This window comes from Lithobates pipiens, unplaced genomic scaffold (genome assembly GCF_037356315.1).
Source record: "Lithobates pipiens isolate NorthernLeopardFrog02 unplaced genomic scaffold, aLitPip1_a1.2 Scaffold_23, whole genome shotgun sequence".
NCBI lineage: Eukaryota > Metazoa > Chordata > Amphibia > Anura > Ranidae > Lithobates > Lithobates pipiens.
Window position 1 is genome coordinate 35,492,687 of NW_027507785.1, and position 21,201 is coordinate 35,513,887.

At 46.3% G+C, this 21,201-nt stretch overlaps 1 protein-coding gene across 2 annotated transcripts in view; it reads right to left on the reverse strand.

The window, feature by feature from the left end:
* Positions 1–2,364: 2,364 nt before the first annotated feature.
* Positions 2,365–21,201, reverse strand: part of CAPN5 (calpain 5) — a 181,068-nt gene continuing 162,231 nt past the window's right edge. For both annotated transcript variants that reach the window (XM_077451419.1, XM_077451420.1), the window contains exons 9-13: positions 18,755–18,877; positions 17,734–17,930; positions 12,684–12,805; positions 9,789–9,925; positions 2,365–2,985 (exon numbers count right to left, since the gene is read on the reverse strand). In XM_077451419.1, the coding sequence (XP_077307545.1) occupies positions 2,803–2,985; positions 9,789–9,925; positions 12,684–12,805; positions 17,734–17,930; positions 18,755–18,877 (762 nt within the window). In that variant the 3' untranslated portion in view covers positions 2,365–2,802. The remainder of the gene's footprint in view (positions 2,986–9,788; positions 9,926–12,683; positions 12,806–17,733; positions 17,931–18,754; positions 18,878–21,201) is intronic.

Here is a 21,201-nt window from a genome sequence, read left to right on the forward strand (position 1 = left end):
TGGGCATCAGGAAGTGGAACCTTTCGGCTTCATTTCCCGGTTCCCTACTGCTCATGCGCGAGTCGCGCTGCGCATTAAGGATGGACCCCGCTGCCTCTGGGATCTGTGCGTTTCCCAGCAGGCAGCGGGGGACTTTCGGAAAGGGGCGTAATCTACGCCCCTTTCCGCAGAGAGCTATCCCGGAAGTGGGTGCAGATACCTGTACAGGTACCTGCACCCCCTCCCCCCTGAAAGGTGCCAATTGTGGCGCCGGAGGGGGGGAGGATTCCAATGAGCGGAAGGTCCACTTTAGGGTGGACCTCCGCTTTAAGTGTAGACTTTGGCATCCCAATAGACCCTGAATGTGCAGGATAATATATCTATCTAATTAGATAGATAGATCTAGTATATATATATATATATATATATATATATATATATATATATATAGAGAGAGATAGATGTATAGGTGTGTGTGTGTGTGTGTATATAGATAGATATAGATATATAGAGAGAGAGAGATAATAGAATATATAGATGTGTATATTATAGATATATATACACACGCGCACACATATACAATTTATATATAGATAGATAGATGTGTGTGTGTGTGTGTGTGTGTGTATGTGTATATATATATAGTGGGCTTGTATGCAGGCTCTCTAATCTTTAAGAACTGAGGCAAAACTTTTTTTTTTGTTTTGGATAGAGTAGGGAGGGACTAGAACCCCTGTCAGTTTTAGCTGCTATCTGTGCTCCCCCGTTATGGAGATTCATCCACTCTTTTTGTCCCGTTTACTTCTATCAATGAAAGTAGAAGAAAATTCAAAATTGTGGGTTGTCCCCAGAAAAGGAATAGGTAGGGAAATCTTTCAATGGGGACACTATTTTTGGAACCCCCGAGGGATTCCCATAATTTGCAAGGATTTCCTCTCACTTCCTGTTTTGGCTATAGTACAGGAAGTGATGGGAAATCACCAAAATGAGACACAGATGGTGAAAAAAAAAAAAAAACTCCCTTTCTCAATCCAAAAAAAAAAAAAGCTTTGCCTATAGTTCGACTTTAAAACAACCTGGATATACAGTTTGGGTGCTCTGCACTTGTACCAGATCCTGGAATTGTACAGGAAACCAAAGAGAAGGAAAGCCTCCAAGCAAAAATAGGATGTTTATATTCACTGTAAAATCCTCTCTTCTGCTTTCATTGGGGGGGACACATGCTTAGATCGACTTCTCCTGCAGGTGGCACTATACCTATCAGGAGAGAATCTAAAGCAGAGCTGTGTCTACAATGAACATTCAAGAAAATAGGAGCTCACCATAAAATCCATTTCAGTGCATTCACTGCAAGACACCCAGAGGTTTGTTGAATGTTTAAAAAAAAATAAAAAATTCTTTGGCGGCTGTAGATCATCGAAGGGACAATCCTAACTGTAAAGGCATACAGGAGGGCATGAACACCTAGTGTATTACCAAAACCACTTTTATTAAAACCATAAGCCAAGAACATTCACAGACATAAGATAAAATAAGCACGATAAATCTTCCTGTGGGGGCAATGTCATATAAATACACAAATGTAGGTCGTTGGGTTGGCATGTTTCAGGGGAAGTGCCCCCTTCCTCAGAGCCAACACTTTAGGTCTGAGAAAAGGGGCATGTCCCCCGAAACACATCAACCCAACGAGTTACATTTGTGTGGTCAGATGACACGGCCCCACGGCTGGATAGGAGATTTATCTTCCTTGCTTTATCTCACGTGTGCGAGTATTTTTTTCGACTTATTAGTGTTAATAAAAGTGGTTTTGGTAATGCACTAGGTGTTTTTGCGCCCTCCTGTGTGCCTTTACAGTCATTCTGCAGAGATTTCCCAGCCTGACAAGGGCGGCACCGGTGAAGCATTACGATTTGTAAGACCTTCAGATGTGTTCCGGTCTGAGCGCTGGAGTGGTCGTGTTACAGCTGTGGAAGGGGCAATTCTACTCAGCACCCACCACAAGAGAGGCACGTAGAAAAGTCTGTCTCCTGCTGTAGATAAGGTCTCTGTGTGGAAGCAGTAGTCTCTCTGGAGAGATTCAACACACACCCTACTGAGTCAGACCTTTAGATCTGCCTAGCTCATGCTCTATACAGATTGGAATGTTCAGGCTCTGATTCAGCAGGAGACCTGATGGATCTCTGCAGAGGGACTACTGCTTCTGCACAAAGACCAAGGGTCCTTCTATACAGCATGCTAGAAGGGAACAGGTGCTTTCTACTCAGCATGGTGCTGCTTTTTAATGCAAGACTTTGAAAACCTTCTGCATTGATGCACCTGAAATGTTTTTAGGCAATTGAAACGGAAAGTCCAGTTGGGCTTTAAAAAGGTACCGTCAGCCTCACCTAGAAGTCCACAGAAAATATAATTTGATGATTAGTTCTAACACTATCCTAAAGGGGATATAAAACTTCTTAGCAATATGATCTTAACATAATGATTTGTTAATGTTGATAAATTTTTCCTATAATAGATACAATACTAAGTATAATTACTTGAATAGACCTGAATGAACAAGGACACAAGATATGGCCGTGTAGTCACCGATTACCATCACTGACTGCAATTCCCTGTAAGTTTTGGCTTTGAAAAGCACACGGACCGCATGCATCCGGCTGGATATTTTATCATATGGCCATAAAGGTTATCGGTGAATAAGGAGGACACAAGCCGATGCACCAAAGTGTCCATTGTCTGTAAAGAAGCTCAACCGTCCAACAATCCTTGGTCTTCCAAAGGCACCTACTGCGGAGAGGTCGATCTGGCGGTTATGGAATGTAGCGGTTAGATGCCGGTGAGGGTGTTGCAGGTGAACAGGACCAGCTGGACAGAGCCAGAGACCTGAGGATTGGACTTGTTGCTCTTGTCCTGGAGAGGAAGGCTGTGTTGGGACTGCTGATTGTTGGCTTCTGCGGAGAGGACCACCTGACCCATGAATTCATCCTTCACTACGTTGTGATTCCAGACCTTGGAAGAACAAAAGGGATGTGAAAGTAAAAAACAAAACGGCAAAAAAAAAAACACCCAACGTGGTAGGGCATGTCACTCCCCTCCTCCCCCCCCTCCCCCCAGCATGGTGCTTGTGATTGGTTGCTCAGGAAACAAACGCTGTATTTATGAGTCTAAGATAATATTCTCAGGTCTGTGATGGCTCAAAAGCTTGACTTGTGGGTTTCATAGGGGGTTTCTCTCTACACTTTTAAGTGACCATATACAGAACAAGAAAAGGCATGTTTAAAGAGACCCTGCCACCAACCTAAAAAAATTGAGGTAAAAGCACAGGAAAGAAAAAAAAAAAGTCAAGTAATTTAAATGCCTACTTGCAGTGTTTTTCCTTTCCATACATTATTATTATTTTACTTTATTATTCACTTTCCATGTGCCTTAGAAAATGTGACTACTCCAAGAGAGTCAAATCCAGAGAAGAATCAAATCCCGAGCACAGTTTCCCCCTCCCATGTCATAGCCCTCTCCTTTTCTGGGAATGTCTAATTACTGTACATGCTGGTCCAGCTCCTCTACCCCTCTCTTCACTTATCCACATAACCTATTGTGTAGCTGCCATAAGAGGTGCAAAGAGGAATACTATAAAGCAGCCATTCTTACCAAGTGTTCCTTGGTAAGAAGAGTTCCTCCAGTGGTTGCTATGGGTTATCTGAGCTCTGCCTGATTGACCTCCCATCTGATGGTGCCTGAATAGTTCTGGATCCAATGCCACTTGGTAGCGTGCCACTAAAGATCTGTCTGTAAGGGGGGCATTCTTCCCACTGACCACCAAAGTAATGGGCATTCTACCAACAGACCTCCCCTTCACCTCACTAGATAATCTTTAACATAGCTGTAAGGGTCTTTCTTCCCAAAGATGACCAATGTGAGGAGCATTCTTCCCACTGACCACCAATGTAAGGAGCATTCTTCCCACTGATCACCAATGTAAGGAGCATTCTTCCCACTGACCACCAATGTAAAGGGACATTCTTCTCACCGATCACCAATGTAAGGAACATTCTTCCCACCGATCACCAATGTAAGGAGCATTCTTCCCACTGATCACCAATGTAAGGAGCATTCTTCCCACTGACCACCAATGTAAAGGGACATTCTTCTCACCGATCACCAATGTAAGGAACATTCTTCCCACCGATCACCAATGTAAGGAGCATTCTTCCCACAGATCACCAATGTAAGGAACATTCTTCCCACAGATCACCAATGTAAGGAGCATTCTTCCCACTGATCACCAATGTAAGGAACATTCTTCCCACTGATCACCAATGTAAGGACATTCTTCTCACTGATCACCAATGTAAGGGACATTCTTCCCACTGATCACCAATGTAAGGAGCATTCTTCTCACTGATCACCAATGTAAAGAACATTCTTCTCACTGATCACCAATGTAAGGAGCATTCTTCCCACTGATGACCAATGCAAGGAGCATTCTTACCACTGATCATCAATGTGAGGAGCATTCTTCCCACAGATCACCAATGTAAGGAGCATTCTTCCCACTGATCACCAATGTAAGGAACATTCTTCTCACTGATCACCAATGTAAAGAACATTCTTCCCACTGATCACCAATGTAAGGAACATTCTTCCCACTGATCACCAATGTAAGGGACATTCTTCCCACTGATCACCAATGTAAAGGGACATTCTTCTCACTGATCACCAATGTAAAGAACATTCTTCCCACTGATGACCAATGTAAGGAGCATTCTTCCCACAGATCACCAATGTAAGGAGCATTCTTCTCACTGATCACCAATGTAAGGAACATTCTTCTCACTGATCACCAATGTAAAGAACATTCTTCCCACTGATGACCAATGTAAGGAGCATTCTTCCCACAGATCACCAATGTGAGGAGCATTCTTCTCACTGATCACCAATGTAAGGAGCATTCTTCCCACTGATCACCAATGTAAAGGGACATTCTTCTCACTGATCACCAATGTAAAGAACATTCTTCCCACTGATGACCAATGTAAGGAGCATTCTTCCCACAGATCACCAATGTAAGGAGCATTCTTCTCACTGATCACCAATGTAAGGAACATTCTTCTCACTGATCACCAATGTAAGGGACATTCTTCTCACCGATCACCAATGTAAGGAGCATTCTTCCCACTGATCACCAATGTAAGGGACATTCTTCTCACTGATCACCAATGTAAAGAACATTCTTCCCACTGATGACCAATGTAAGGAGCATTCTTCCCACAGATCACCATTGTAAGGAGCATTCTTCTCACTGATCACCAATGTAAGGAACATTCTTCTCACTGATCACCAATGTAAGGGACATTCTTCCCACTGATCACCAATGTAAGGGACATTCTTCCCACTGATCACCAATGTAAGGAGCATTCTTCCCACTGATCACCAATGTAAGGGACATTCTTCCCACTGATCCCCAATGTAAGGAGCATTCTTCTCACTGATCACCAATGTAAGGGACATTCTTCCCACTGATGACCAATGTAAGGGACATTCTTCCCACTGATCACCAATGTAAAGAACATTCTTCCCACTGATGACCAATGTAAGGAGCATTCTTCTCACTGATCACCAATGTAAGGAGCATTCTTCCCACTGATCACCAATGTAAAGGGACATTCTTCTCACTGATCACCAATGTAAAGAACATTCTTCCCACTGATGACCAATGTAAGGAGCATTCTTCTCACTGATCACCAATGAAGGAGCATTCTTCCCACTGATCACCAATGTAAAGGGACATTCTTCTCACTGATCACCAATGTAAGGGACATTCTTCTCACTGATCACCAATGTAAAGAACATTCTTCCCACTGATGACCAATGTAAGGAGCATTCTTCCCACAGATCGCCAATGTAAGGAGCATTCTTCTCACTGATCACCAATGTAAGGAACATTCTTCTCACTGATCACCAATGTAAGGGACATTCTTCTCACCGATCACCAATGTAAGGAGCATTCTTCCCACTGATCACCAATGTAAGGGACATTCTTCTCACTGATCACCAATGTAAAGAACATTCTTCCCACTGATGACCAATGTAAGGAGCATTCTTCCCACAGATCACCATTGTAAGGAGCATTCTTCTCACTGATCACCAATGTAAGGAACATTCTTCTCACTGATCACCAATGTAAGGAACATTCTTCTCACTGATCACCAATGTAAGGGACATTCTTCCCACTGATCACCAATGTAAGGGACATTCTTCCCACTGATCACCAATGTAAGGAGCATTCTTCTCACTGATCACCAATGTAAGGGACATTCTTCCCACTGATCACCAATGTAAGGGACATTCTTCCCACTGATCCCCAATGTAAGGAGCATTCTTCTCACTGATCACCAATGTAAGGGACATTCTTCCCAATGATCACCAATGTAAGGAACATTCTTCCCACTGATCACCAATGTAAGGAGCATTCTTCTCACTGATCACCAATGTAAGGAACATTCTTCCCACTGATCACCAATGTAAGGAACATTCTTCTCACTGATCACCAATGTAAGGAGCATTCTTCTCACTGATCACCAATGTAAGGGACATTCTTCCCACTGATCACCAATGTAAGGAACATTCTTCCCACTGGTCACCAATGTAAGGAACATTCTTCCCACTGATCACCAATGTAAGGGACATTTTTCCCACTGATCACCAATGTAAGGAGCATTCTTCTCACTGATCACCAATGTAAGGGACATTCTTCCCACTGATCACCAATGTAAGGGACATTCTTCCCACTGATCACCAATGTAAGGAACATTCTTTCCACTGATCACCAATGTAAGGAACATTCTTCCCACTGATCACCAATGTAAGGGACATTCTTCCCACTGATCACCAATGTAAGGAGCATTCTTCTCACTGATCACCAATGTAAGGGACATTCTTCCCACTGATCACCAATGTAAGGGACATTCTTCCCACTGATCACCAATGTAAGGAACATTCTTCCCACTGATCACCAATGTAAGGGACATTCTTCCCACTGATCACCAATGTAAGGAACATTCTTCCCACTGATCACCAATGTAAGGAGCATTCTTCTCACTGATCACCAATGTAAGGAACATTCTTCTCACTGATCACCAATGTAAGGAGCATTCTTCCCACTGATCACCAATGTAAGGAGCATTCTTCTCACTGATCACCAATGTAAGGGACATTCTTCCCACTGATCACCAGTGTAAGGAGCATTCTTCCCACTGATCACCAATGTAAGGGACATTCTTCCCACTGATCACCAATGTAAGGGACATTCTTCCCACTGATCACCAGTGTAATGCCGCGTACACACGGGCGGACTGTATGGCGTACTTAGTCCGTCGTACAATCCGACGGACAGTCCGTCATACTTTCGATTGAATGGACTTGACCACACACGGATACCCAAACAGTCCGTCGAAAGCTTGCGCGATGACGCGTACAGCACGTACGACGGGACTAGAAATAGGAAGTCCAATACACAGCAAAGCACCCTTCCGCCGTGTAAATCCTTTCTGGGCATGCGCCATTCTTAGTCCGTCGAACTAGCCTACTGACGAGCGGATTGGCCGCTGAAACCAAAGTACGACGGACAGAATTTCGAAAAATCAGAAATACTTAGTACGCCAGACTGCACGCTGAAAAAGTCTGCTGAAGCCCACACACGAGCGGACTGTCCGCTGAAATGTGTTTCGACGGACTAAGTACGCCATACAGTCCGCCCGTGTGTACGCGGCATAAGGAACATTCTTCCCACCGATCACCAATGTAAGGAGCATTCTTCCCACTGATCACCAATGTAAGGAACTTTCTTCCCACTGATCACCAATGTAAGGAGCATTCTTCCCACTGATCACCAATGTAAGGAGCATTCTTCCCACTGATCACCAATGTAAGGAGCATTCTTCCCACTGATCACCAATGTAAGGAGCATTCTTCCCACTGATCACCAATGTAAGGAGCATTCTTCCCACTGATCACCAATGTAAGGAGCATTCTTCCCACTGATCACCAATGTAAGGAGCATTCTTCCCACTGATCACCAATGTAAGGAGCATTCTTCCCACTGATCACCAATGTAAGGAACATTCTTCCCACAGATCACCAATGTAAGGGACATTCTTCCCACTGATCACCAATGTAAGGAGCATTCTACCCACAAACCTTCCCTTCACCTCACTGCATAACCTTTAATATGGCTGCAGGGGTGGAGTAAAGGTCAATAGTACATAATGTCACTTGGGTGAGACTGCCAACATCACATCCATCATAAACAGGATGGGTTTTTGGATATTTACAAAAGGGAGGCCCTTACAGGTAAATAACAAATAAAATACTTTCAATGTAAAATATAATCTTTTGAGAAGATTCTTGTTGAAATGTATGATCTGGCACAGGGTCTCTTTAAGCTTCTAGTAGGGTCACCGCTTGCATAACAGTCCTGCACCGTAAAAGATAACCATTTCCATACTACTACACGAACCGCGGCTCCACGGACCCTCATCTCTGTCTGAGCTGTCCCCGCGAGCCGCTGACTCAGTCTCACACAGTCGAGCAAAGCCGCTTCCCCCTTCTCTGTTTACATTCTCACAGGAGGGGGGACACTGCTGAGGACGTCCTATGATGCGAGGTACACACTGAAGAGGGAGAAGGGGGGGTCTTCACTAAAGGAGGGGGACTCGGATGTAAGGGGGAGGCTCTCAGGGGACCCCGATGTACGCAGGGGGCTCCCACATATGGTAAAGGTGCTATATTCCTCAGTCACACATGTGGTCACACAGATCTCATTAGTAGAGTTTAAAAAAAATCTGAAGTGAGATATATTGTGTAAATATTGTTGAGAATATATATATATATATATATATATATATATATATATATATATATATATACACACATATACATATACATATACACACATACACACACACACACACACATATATATATTTGTTACATATCTGAGTGCGGATCCCATGGTTTATAGATCTATCTCTCCCTATCAACAACAAACCATGGGATCCGCACTCAGATATGTAACAAATATTAGGTGTGTGTGTGTGTGTATAATATATATATACACACGCATATATATCCACACACACACACACACACACACACACACACACACACGTGTATGCCCGCCCAATCATTAACATAATGATTTGTTAATGCTAAAAAATTCTTCTTATAATAGATACAATACTAAGTATAATTACTTGAATAGACCTGAATGAACGAGAACACAAGATATGGCCGTGTAGTCACCGATTACCATCACCGACTGTGATTCCCTGTACGTTTTGGCTTTGAAAAGCACACGGACCGCATGCATCCGGCTGGATATTTTATCATATGGCCATAAAGGATATCGGTGAATAAGGAAGACACAAGCAGATGCACCAAAGTGTCCATTGTCTGTAAAGAAGCTCAACCGTCCAAAAAAAAACAACCCCCCTAGCATTTCTGGCCGTGGCCATCTTAAACAAGGGAAAATTATTCATGTAGCATTTACTTCCTGTAATCGCTCTGCCCTTAGCTCAGGCATGCATACAGGAGAGTGTGCTTAGCTGGGAAAGTCCCTCCTCTTCTCTTGGAATGTAGGACATAATTTGCCTAGGCAAGAAACCAGGAAGTCATATCTGTTTACTAATGCTAGCAGCATGAGGATTAAAAATAATCAACGTCGATTAGGAGTGTGAAGTTTCACTTTAAGATACCAATGATTCCATCACGATCAGTACATAAATAATTGGTACAGCACAATCAGCTGATCTTTACCTGAACAATAATAGGCTGTCCAGGTTTCTTTCGGAAGAACAACCCTTTGACATCAAATTTGGGATCCAAGTTGTCCTTGACGACTGGAGACTGAACTTTGTTCCCTTCACAGCTAATGATGACATAGGGATCAGCACCTAAAAAAAAAAAAAAAAAAAGTGTTTAGTACATTAGTTTCTGCCAGCTCCAAGAATAAATGATCATTTGCGTCTTTATACTAAAAGCGCAAAAGTAAAAAAAAAAAAAAAAAATCCACAAATATGCCTTTTTCTCCAGTTTAAAGTGGTTATATAGTAATTTTTTTAACTTTTACCTACAGGTAAGCTTATAATAAGGCTTACCTGTAGGTAAAAACAATATCTTCTAAACCTGTACGGTTTAGGAGATATTCCCCTCGCAATGTGCCGCTGACTGCAGCGGCGCATGCGCACAGGGGATTCTCGGCTGAAAGTCCGGCAGACGCTGGACCCTGGCGGAAAGAGATCTCCCGCGCGCATGCACGGCAGTGACGATATCGCAGCTTCGGCCACTCACAGCGCCGGAGCCGTGATACACGGAAGACATGCAGAGGGAACATGTCAGCTCCCTCGGCGTGGATCGGGCCAGATGTCGGGGCCTCGTTCTAAGGTAAGTATTTCATAATGAGCTAGTATGCGGTGCATACTAGCTCATCATGCCTTTTCCTTTGCAGGTCAAAAAAAAAAAACTTCTGCGGGTTTACTCCCGCTTTAACCAGTGATCATTTAAATGTGTTGTAGGGTTACCACTGTAGATAGATGTAAATATTTATAGTGCATTATTTCCTGACACTAATCAAACTGGCCCAAAAAAAATGAATGCACGCGAGTTATGCAAAAAACAAACAAAACAAATACATATTAAATATATATATATATATATATATATATATATATATAATATTTATACACACATAATAAATATATATACACACACACACACATTTATTTTAATATACATACAGTAAACATTTGCAACATTGTCTCTGTGGCAATAATTGTGCCAATTTTCAGGAGCTGGGCTTTAAAGTGTTTTTTTTTTTTTTTTTTTTTATTATTGCATAGACTAAAGCAAGAGTATAGAAAAAAGGTCATCACTCCAAACCAGACTTCATTGCTGTGTGTGCCCTTGATGGGGTAGAGTCGGTCACTTTATGTGCTCTGTCTTCCCCAGGTAGAAAGGGATGGAAAACCCAAAATGTTATACGTAGTTGTCACCACCAAAGCAATAGACTTGGAAGATCTCTTCCCATTAGGACATTTGTACCAGTGACAATGTAGTGGGGAACGCCACCCATCAAGGCATTCAGATTTTTGCATAACTCCTCCCAGGGGCGGACTGACAATTCATGGGGCCCCCGGGCAATCGGAGATTATGGGGGCCCCCCGGGCAATCTGAGATTATGGGGGCCCCCCGGGCAATCTGAGATTATGGGGCCCCCCCGGGCAATCTGAGATTATGGGGGCCCCCCGGGCAATCTGAGATTATGGGGGCCCCCCGGGCAATCTGAGATTATGGGGGCCCCCGGGCAATCTGAGATTATGGAGCCACACAGTATACACACACACACACACACACACACACACAAACAGTATACACATACACAGGGCAGTCTTTAATATTGATTGGACCCTGGGCAAAACTTTTCTTGGGGCCCCCCTCCCCATGCAGTTTCGCTCTCCGTCTGCTCTGAGACATACAATAAATAGAAGATAGACTCAAAATCAGTTTACTGAATCATATCAGGCAGCTATTGCCATTGGTTGCCAGAGATTACAGTGTATCATTACCGCTCACTGGCTGGTTGCTAGAGGGTACAGCACACATTACGGCTCACTGATTAGTTGCTAAAGCTTACAGCACATGATTTCTGCTTGTTGATTGGCTGCTAGAGATTACTGTGGATATGACCTCAGGGGGGGCAAGAAATACATATCAATTCCGCCGCTATTTACATATAAATGCCGGTAATTTCCATGTAAACACAGGGTCTGCAGGTGAGTCCACTGTACACAACAAAAGGGTAGAGCTGGGCAGCATTAGTAGCAGCACTTCACACTGAGATATTGGGACACAGCACAGGACTAAAACTTCAAGGGACGATGGAATTTAAACCAAGATAGCAAGTATGAGGCAGCTGCTTTGGGCCCCACAACAATGACAGGGCCCAGGGCAGCTGCCCCTTTTGCCCTGCCTTAAAAACGGCCCTGCACATACATGTACACACAGTATACACAGACATGTTTCTATTGGCTGAGAAGGGGCTGGAGAGGCGGGGCAGCTATAATCTCTGGATTTTTAGACCAAAAGGATGTCGGTAAGGGACATTTCAGAGACAGATGTAAAAAAAAACGCAGATTTTTACATACTGTCCCTGGTTTTACTGAGGCTGGCAACCCTTATGGGGCCCCCTAGTGGCTCGGGGCCCTTGGGCAGTGCCCGAGTGGCCCAATGGACAGTCCACCCCTGACTCCTCCCAAGAGCCAACCCACTGGTTTTAACAGGATGGCAGGCTCTTGAAGAGTACGGAGGCTGGGTGTTGGGATGTTTTCAGGAAGTCGTGTACAGCACTCTACTAGCCCTCCCACCAGCCGTGATCTGCTTGCATTGCATAGAGAAGCACACATACCTAGTGATGACATCACTCTCACTGGATCCAATATAAGGAACGTAATGAAAAAGGAAAGCCTTTAATTATAAAGCTCATTAGCATGTTTTTTTTTTTTTTTTGTGGTTGAATTGGATGGATTTGTGTCTTTTTTTCAAACTATGTTGATTGAGGGGTGGGGGGGGGGGAGATTGGAGGAACGCCAAAATCAAATCAAAATGAACAATCTTTAGGATAGATATTGTTGCCGCACACAACCGTCTTATTACCTCCTTCAGAGTCTTGGCGCTTGAGTCCTGCAGCGCTGACCACGTGTACCTGAGACACCACCTGGGGGAACCCGCACATCCCTGACCAGCATGTTTTTGGTGGCTCATCTACCGTCAGCTCACTATACAGAGGAACAAGCACACATGTTTAACAATGCAATGATTAAAGCAGGGTTTTACTTTTCAGAGGTGCAGCAGTTATTTCGTACATAATGATTTTCCTTATAATAATACCAACCTGCATCAGTTTAATCACAGACTTTTTTTTCTCATGTCTGTATGATATCCACACAGTCTGATAGATTTATGAGACAAAAGAAAAGTAATAAAAAAACAGGACTATCGTTCAACCGCCATGTATCAAAAATATCTGTAATCCCTGAACTAACGCATATACAGTGCCTTGTAAAAGTATTCACCCCCTTTGGCTTTTTACCTATTTTGTACATTACAGCCTTTAGTTTTTTTTTTTTTTAAACTGAATTATATGTGATGGATCAGAACACAATAGTCTAAGCTGATGAAGTAAAATTAGAAAATATATACATAAAACTATTTTTCAGAAATAAAAAACAGATAATTGGCACGTGCGTATGTATTCACCCCCTTTGTTGTGAAGCCCATAAAAAGCTCTGGTGCAACCAATTACCTTCAGAAGTCACATAATTAGTGAAATGATGTCCATCTGTGTGCAATCTAAGTGTCACATGATCTGTCATTACATATACACAACTTTCTGAAAGGCCCCAGAGGCTGCAACACCAAAGCAAGAGTCACCACTAACCAAACACTGCCATGAGGACCAAGGAACTCTCCAAACAAGTAAGGGACAGTGTTGTTGAGAAGTACAAGTCAGGGTTAGGTTATAAAAAAATATCCAAATCTTTGATGATCCCTAGGAGCACCATCAGATCTATCATATGCAAACGGAAAGAACATGGCACAACAGCAAACCTGCCAAGAGACGGCCGAACACCAAAACTCATGGACCGGGCAAGGAGGGCATTAATCAGAGAGGCAACACATAGGCCTAAGGTAACCCTGGAGGAGCTGCAGAGTTCCACAGCAGAGACTGGAGTGTCTGTACATAGGATGACAATAAGCCGTACACTATATAGAGTTGTGCTTCATGGCAGAGTGGCCAGAAGAAAGACATTACTTTCAGCAAAAAACAAAATGGCACGTTCTGAGTTTGTGAAAAGGCATGTGGGAGACTCCCAAAATGTATGGAGGAAGGTGCTCTGGTCTGATGAGACTAAAATTGAACTTTTTGGCCATCAAAGAAAACCCTATGTCTGGTGCAAACCCAACACATCACATCACCCAAAGAACACCATCCCCACTGTGAAACATGGTGGTGGCAGCATCATGGTGTGGATGTTTTTCAGCAGTCAGGACTGGGAAACTGGTCAGAGTTGAGGGAAAGATGGATGGTGCAAAATACAGGGATATTCTTGAGCAAAACCTGTACCACTCTGTGTGTGATTTGAGGCTAGGATGGAGGTTCACCTTCCAGCAGGACAATGACCCCAAACACCCTGCTAAAGCAACACTTGAGTGGGTTAAGGGGAAACATGTAAATGTGTTGGAATGGCCTAGTCAAAGCCCAGACCTCAACCCAATAGAAAATCTGTGGTCAGACTTAAAGATTGCTGTTCACAAGCGCAAACCATCCAACTTGAGCTGGAGCAGTTTGGCAAGGAGGAATGGGCAAAGATCCCAGTGGTGAGATGTGGCAAGCTCATAGAGACTTATCCAAAGCGACTTGGAGCTGTGATAGCCGCAAAAGGTGGCTCTACAAAGTAATGGGGTGAATAGTTATGCACACTTTTTCTGTTATTTTGTCCTATTTGTTTTGTTTTTTATTATTATTGTGAAGCAAAAACATCTTTAAAGTTGTGGGCATGTTCTGTAAATTAAATGATGCAAATCCTCAAACAATCCATGTTAATTCCAGGTTGTGAGGCAGCAAAACATGTAAAATTGGGGGGGGGGGGGGGGGGGGGTGAATACTTTTGCAAGGCACTGTAAGTGTAAGAGACCCAACAGACCGCTCAATGCAAAAATGTGCAATACAATAATTCTAGATTAGAATACCTAAAAAAAGAAAAGGGGATCTCCTGTACCCATGCCAACATCCTTATTTATACCAATTGATACATGGAAAGGACTCCCTCCATATAATGGGGCTTTTTAAGGCAAGATACAAAATATTCTTTATATTTTACAGGTAATAAAAATTGTTTAAAAAAAATACAAAATTTCAATACAAAATGTTACAAATAGTGAACACAGTATAAGAATGGTTGCAATGCAAAAAAACACTTAATTGACAGAGGCTCTGTAGGAGTACCCTACACATTTCACAGACATGGGCTCCTTCCTCAGGGGTAACTCTTCAGTACAATATAATCCATAGGAAGATTGAAAAAACATTTACATCATACCATATATCCATCCATCTATCTAGATAGATATAGATGTTAAAAGTGTAGCGTCATCTAATACTCACATGGCAGACAAACAACAGGAATTAGACCACGATGGAGAGCCACAGCCATGGGGCAACCATATCAATGTAACCCTCCAACATAGAAGGAATAAGGGGGTCTCCACCTCAAAACTCAGTCCATTGTTATGTTAGGAGGTCTGCCTATTATACTCATACAGAGTCTCTGCAAATTAAGCATTTTTGCATTAGGCCGCGTACACACGGGCGGACTGTCTGACGGACTTGGTCCGCTGAAACGTGTTTCAGCGGACAATCCGCTCGTGTGTGGGCTTCAGCGGACTTTTTCAGCGGACAGTCTGGCGGACTAAGTCTTTCGGAATTTCCGTAATATTGTCCGTCCAAACTTGGTTTCAGCGGACAGTCCGCTCGTGTGTAGGCTAGTTCGACGGACTAAGTATGGCGCATGCTCAGAAAGGATTTACACGGCGAAAGGTTGCATTGCAGTGTATTGGAACGTCGTATTTCTAGTCCCGTCGTACGTGCCGTACACGTCATCGCGCAAGCTTTCGGCGGACTGTCTGTTCATCGTGTGTGGTCAAGTCCGTTCATTCGAAAGTAGGACGGACTGTCTGTCGGATTGTCTGACGGACTTAGTTGGGCAGACAGTCCGCCCGTGTGTACGCGGCCTTACAACCATTCTTGTACTGTGTTCCCTATTGTCACATTTTGTATTGACATATTGGAATTTGTACTTTTTTTTTTTATTTGATTACCTTTATGGTGTAAATGACAAAGAATATTTTGTAACTTTTTATACTGTCAAATTTGCCTAAAAAGTCCCATTAAATGGGGGGCGTGCTTTCCATGTATTATTAGACTACCTAGAACATGCACAAACCTACTGCCTAACCTATAAAACCCCAATTGGGCAAGTATTAAAAAACTAACAGCAGCAGCTGCAGGAAAAAAAAAAGTGTGTAATACGCTTCACCCCTTAAAAAAAAGTCTACACACCCCTGTTAAAATGTCAGGTTTCTGTGATGTAAATTTTTTTTTTTAAATATTAGATAGATAAAAAAAATTCAGAACTTTTTCAACCTTTAATGTGGCTTACAAACTGTATAACTCAATTAAAAACAAACTGAAATATTTAAAGGGGGGGGGGGGGGGTTGGGGGAGTAAACATGTAAACTTTAAATACTGTGGTTGCATAAGTGTGCACACCCTCCTATAACTGGAGATGTAGCCAACTAGCCATATTTAGAATTAGGCAACCACATTCGAGATAGGAGTCAGTACACACCTGCTATCATTTATAGTGCCTCGGATGAACCCTAAATAAAGTTCAGCTGTTCTAGTAGGTCTTTCCTGACATTTAATCAGGACACTTAGTCGCAGTCTACAGCAAAAGCCATGGTCCCCAGAGAGCTTCCAAAGCATCGGAGAGATCTCATTGTTAAAAGGTATCAGTCAGGAGAAGGGATTTCCAAGACATTAGATATACCATGGAAAACAGTGAAGACAATCATCATCAAGTGGAGAAAATATGGCACAACAGTGACATTACCAAGAACTGGACTTCCCTCCAAAATTGATGAAGACAAGAAAACTGGTCAGGGAGGCTGCCAAGAGGCCTACAGCAACATTAAAGGAGCTTCAGCAATATCTGGCAAGTACTGGCTGTGTTGTACAGGCAACAACAATCTCCCGTATTCTTCATATGTCTGGGCTATGGGGTAGACAGAAGACTTTTGTTATGAAGAAAAACATCCAAGCCCAGCCACATTTTGCAAAAACACATCTGAAGTCTTCCAAAAGCATGTGGGAAAAGGTGTTCTGGTCTGATGAAACCAAGGTTGAACTTTTTGGCCATAATGCCAAAAGATATGTTTGGTGCAAAATCAATGCTGCACATCACCAAAAGAACACCATACCCACTGTGAAGCATGGTGGTGGCAGCATCATGCTTTGGGGCGGTTTCTCCTCAGCTGGAACAGGGGCCTTAGTTAAGATAGAGGGAATCATGAACAGTTCCAAATACCATTCAATATTGGCCCAAACCTTCAGGCTTCTGCTAGCAAGCGGAACATGAACAGGAACTTCATCTTTCAGCAACGACCCAAAGCGTACATCCAAATCAACAAAGGAATGGCTTCACCAGAAGATTAAAGTTTTGGAATGGCCCAGCCAGAGCCAAGACCTGAATCCCACTGAAAATCTGTGGAGCGGATTCAAGAGACATGGACAGCAAATTAAGGAAAGTAAAAAAAAAATGGATGAATGGATGGATGGTGGAACGGGGAATTCTAGGCTTTAAGTGGGATTACAGGACAGAGATGCTAAAGAGCACTGATATCGACTTGGCAGCACTGAAGACTCAGAAAAGTGTTGTCTCCCTTCTATGCTGCCACATACCGTAGCACAGCAGTAGTGGGGAGATCATCAGTGTATGTGCATTACTTTACTAATCTGACAGATAAAACAGATCCTATATATGCGTTTATGTATTTGCCCTTTGAGGGTTTTAGAAGACCCATTTTTCAGGCTGTCCACACTGGTGGAGCAGCAATAAAAATGATGATGGCCTGAGGTTCTTACCAGCAGTTTGAAGGCACATCACTGAAGACTCGGAGGAGGAAGTCTTCTGTTTCTCCAGGCTCGAATGTGGTTGGAATGATGACATAGCGACCTTCTTTTAGCATACTCCTGAAGAAGACACTGCGCGAGTTTATGTAGACGGAACTGGCGACCTTCGGCTGGAGTGTGTGCATGCGGTATTTGCGGTTCAGCTCCACCTGCTCGAAGAAGACAAGTCAGCCCCACCAATGCTAATCAGGAATAGCGGTAGATCACTAAACATCTGACTAGGCCATCCCGACTATAAAAGGTGGAACTTTAACCTTATAGTAAAAGAAATACAGGGTCTAGAACCGTGTTGGGTCCCTTACTGCCATCTTCAAGCCCATGGCTGAGATTTTCACACTAATGATCACCCCCGTCATGGCTGTACTTTAAAGGAGAAGTTCATCTTTTTATAAAAAATAATAAATGCACTTTTTCTTTGCAGGTAAAAATAAAAATGCATTTTTTTTTTGTTGTAGGAGCCTGTAAAAGCATTGCACCACTGATCAGCAGATTGCTGATGCCATGCAGGACTGCCAGCGTATCTTCTTGGCGGTACGTCGTACGGGCAAGCTGATACAGGAAGAGACAATAAACTACCACAGCGCTCACAGGGCTGCCAAGGCCGTCGGGACTTGTAGTTCTCCATTCATAGAACACTGTGCCGCATTTTCTTTTTTTAATTGAGACAGCTAGTGGGGGGGAGAAGATCCCCCAATAGCTGTCAACACTGTGGATTGGGGTGGAGCAAGTTCTGGTCCTTTCATAACAAGTTACATGTTACACCCGGAATATGGGTGTAACACGTTATGAAAAGGTGAACTTCTCCTTTAAGCTGATTTTGCCTGGTTCATGTCTTGAGTGCATTCTTCATATAGTAGTATGGCAGGTAACCCCATAAATGCTGGTGTCGGCCGACACCTGCCAATGTCTGCACATGCACCTGACAGAGCCACAATATGTATGCGATTAGAAGATAAGAGGATAGAAATCTCACCCTGAGCACATCCAAACCAATAGCTAGGTTTTCCGCTTTCCCGTCTTTCCGCGTGGTCCTTTTAGTTTTCTGCTGCAGGCAAACCAGAATCTCATCCTCTGGTTTCTTTACATCAAACACAAACTAGAGAGAAAAGACAAGACAGACCTGTGAGATGCAAGTCACGGCCCTAAAGTTGAACTCCGGGCCAAGCCGCTAAATTAATCGTTGAAATACACGGGGGTTGTGTGCTTTTTTGTACTTGCAAAGGGGATATCGCTGTCCATCCAGTCCTGACATTTACAAACAAGAGTCATCACCATCGTCAGCCCCAGGGGGGGGGTGAACAGGGGCCCCATCGTCAGCCCCAGGGGGGGGTGAACAGGGGCCCCATCGTCAGCCCCAGGGGGGGGGGTGAACAGGGGCCCCATCGTCAGCCCCAGGGGGGGGGGGTGAACAGGGGCCCCATCGTCAGCCCCAGGGGGGGGTGAACAGGGGCCCCATCGTCAGCCCCAGGGGGGGGGGGGTGAACAGGGGCCCCATCGTCAGCCCCAGGGGGGGGGGTGAACAGGGGCCCCATCGTCAGCCCCAGGGGGGGGGGGTGAACAGGGGCCCCATCGTCAGCCCCGGGGGGGGGGGGTGAACAGGGGCCCCATCGTCAGCCCCGGGGGGGGGGGGTGAACAGGGGCCCCATCGTCAGCCCCGGGGGGGGGGGTGAACAGGGGCCCCATCGTCAGCCCCGGGGGGGGGGGTGAACAGGGGCCCCATCGTCAGCCCCGGGGGGGGGGGTGAACAGGGGCCCCATCGTCGCCTCGGGGGGGGGTGAACAGGGACCCCATCGTCAGCCTCGGGGGGGGGTGAACAGGGACCCCATCGTCAGCCTCGGGGGGGGGTGAACAGGGACCCCATCGTCAGCCTCGGGGGGGGGTGAACAGGGACCCCATCGTCAGCCTCGGGGGGGGGTGAACAGGGACCCCATCGTCAGCCTCGGGGGGGGGTGAACAGGGACCCCATCGTCAGCCTCGGGGGGGGTGAACAGGGACCCCATCGTCAGCCTCGGGGGGGGGGTGAACAGGGGCCCCATCGTCAGCCTCGGGGGGGGGGGTGAACAGGGGCCCCATCGTCAGCCTCGGGGGGGGGTGAACAGGGGCCCCCATCGTCAGCCTCGGGGGGGGGTGAACAGGGGCCCCATCGTCAGCCTCGGGGGGGGGGGTGAACAGGGGCCCCATCGTCAGCCTCGGGGGGGGGGGTGAACAGGGGCCCCATCGTCAGCCTCGGGGGGGGGTGAACAGGGGCCCCATCGTCAGCCTCGGGGGGGGGGGTGAACAGGGGCCCCATCGTCAGCCTCGGGGGGGGTGAACAGGGGCCCCATCGTCAGCCTCGGGGGGGTGAACAGGGGCCCCATCGTCAGCCTCGGGGGGGGGGGTGAACAGGGGCCCCATCGTCAGCCTCGGGGGCAGGTGAACAGGGGCCCCATCGTCAGCCTCGGGGGGGGTGAACAGGGGCCCCATCGTCAGCCTCGGGGGGGGGTGAACAGGGGCCCCATCGTCAGCCTCGGGGGGGGTGAACAGGGGCCCCATCGTCAGCCTCGGGGGGGGGGTGAACAGGGGCCCCATCGTCAGCCTCGGGGGGGGTGAACAGGGGCCCCATCGTCAGCCTCGGGGGGGGGTGAACAGGGGCCCCATCGTCAGCCTCGGGGGGGGGGGTGAACAGGGGCCCCATCGTCAGCCTCGGGGGGGGTGAACAGGGGCCCCATCGTCAGCCTCGGGGGGGGGGTGAACAGGGGCCCCATCGTCAGCCTCGGGGGGGGTGAACAGGGGCCCCATCGTCAGCCTCGGGGGGGGGTGACAGGGGCCCCATCGTCAGCCTCGGGGGGGGGTGACAGGGGCCCCATCGTCAGCCTCGGGGGGGGGTGGACAGGGACCCCATCGTCAGCCTCGGGGGGGGGTGAACAGGGGCCCCATCGTCAGCCTCGGGGGGGGTGAAAGGGGCCCCATCGTCAGCCTCGGGGGGGGGGTGAACAGGGGCCCCATCGTCAGCCTCGGGGGGGGGTGGACAGGGCCCCATCGTCAGCCTCGGGGGGGGTGAACAGGGGCCCCATCGTCAGCCTCGGGGGGGGGTGAACAGGGGCCCCATCGTCAGCCTCGGGGGGGGTGAACAGGGGCCCCATCGTCAGCCTCGGGGGGGGTGAACAGGGGCCCCATCGTCAGCCTCGGGGGGGTGAACAGGGGCCCCATCGTCAGCCTCGGGGGGGTGAACAGGGGCCCCATCGTCAGCCTCGGGGGGGTGAACAGGGGCCCCATAGTCAGCCTCGGGGGGGGTGAACAGGGGCCCCATAGTCAGCCTAGGGGGGGGGTGAACAGGGGCCCCATAGTCAGCCTCGGGGGGGGGTGAACAGGGGCCCCATCGTCAGCCTCGGGGGGGGTGAACAGGGGCCCCATCGTCAGCCTCGGGGGGGGGGGTGAACA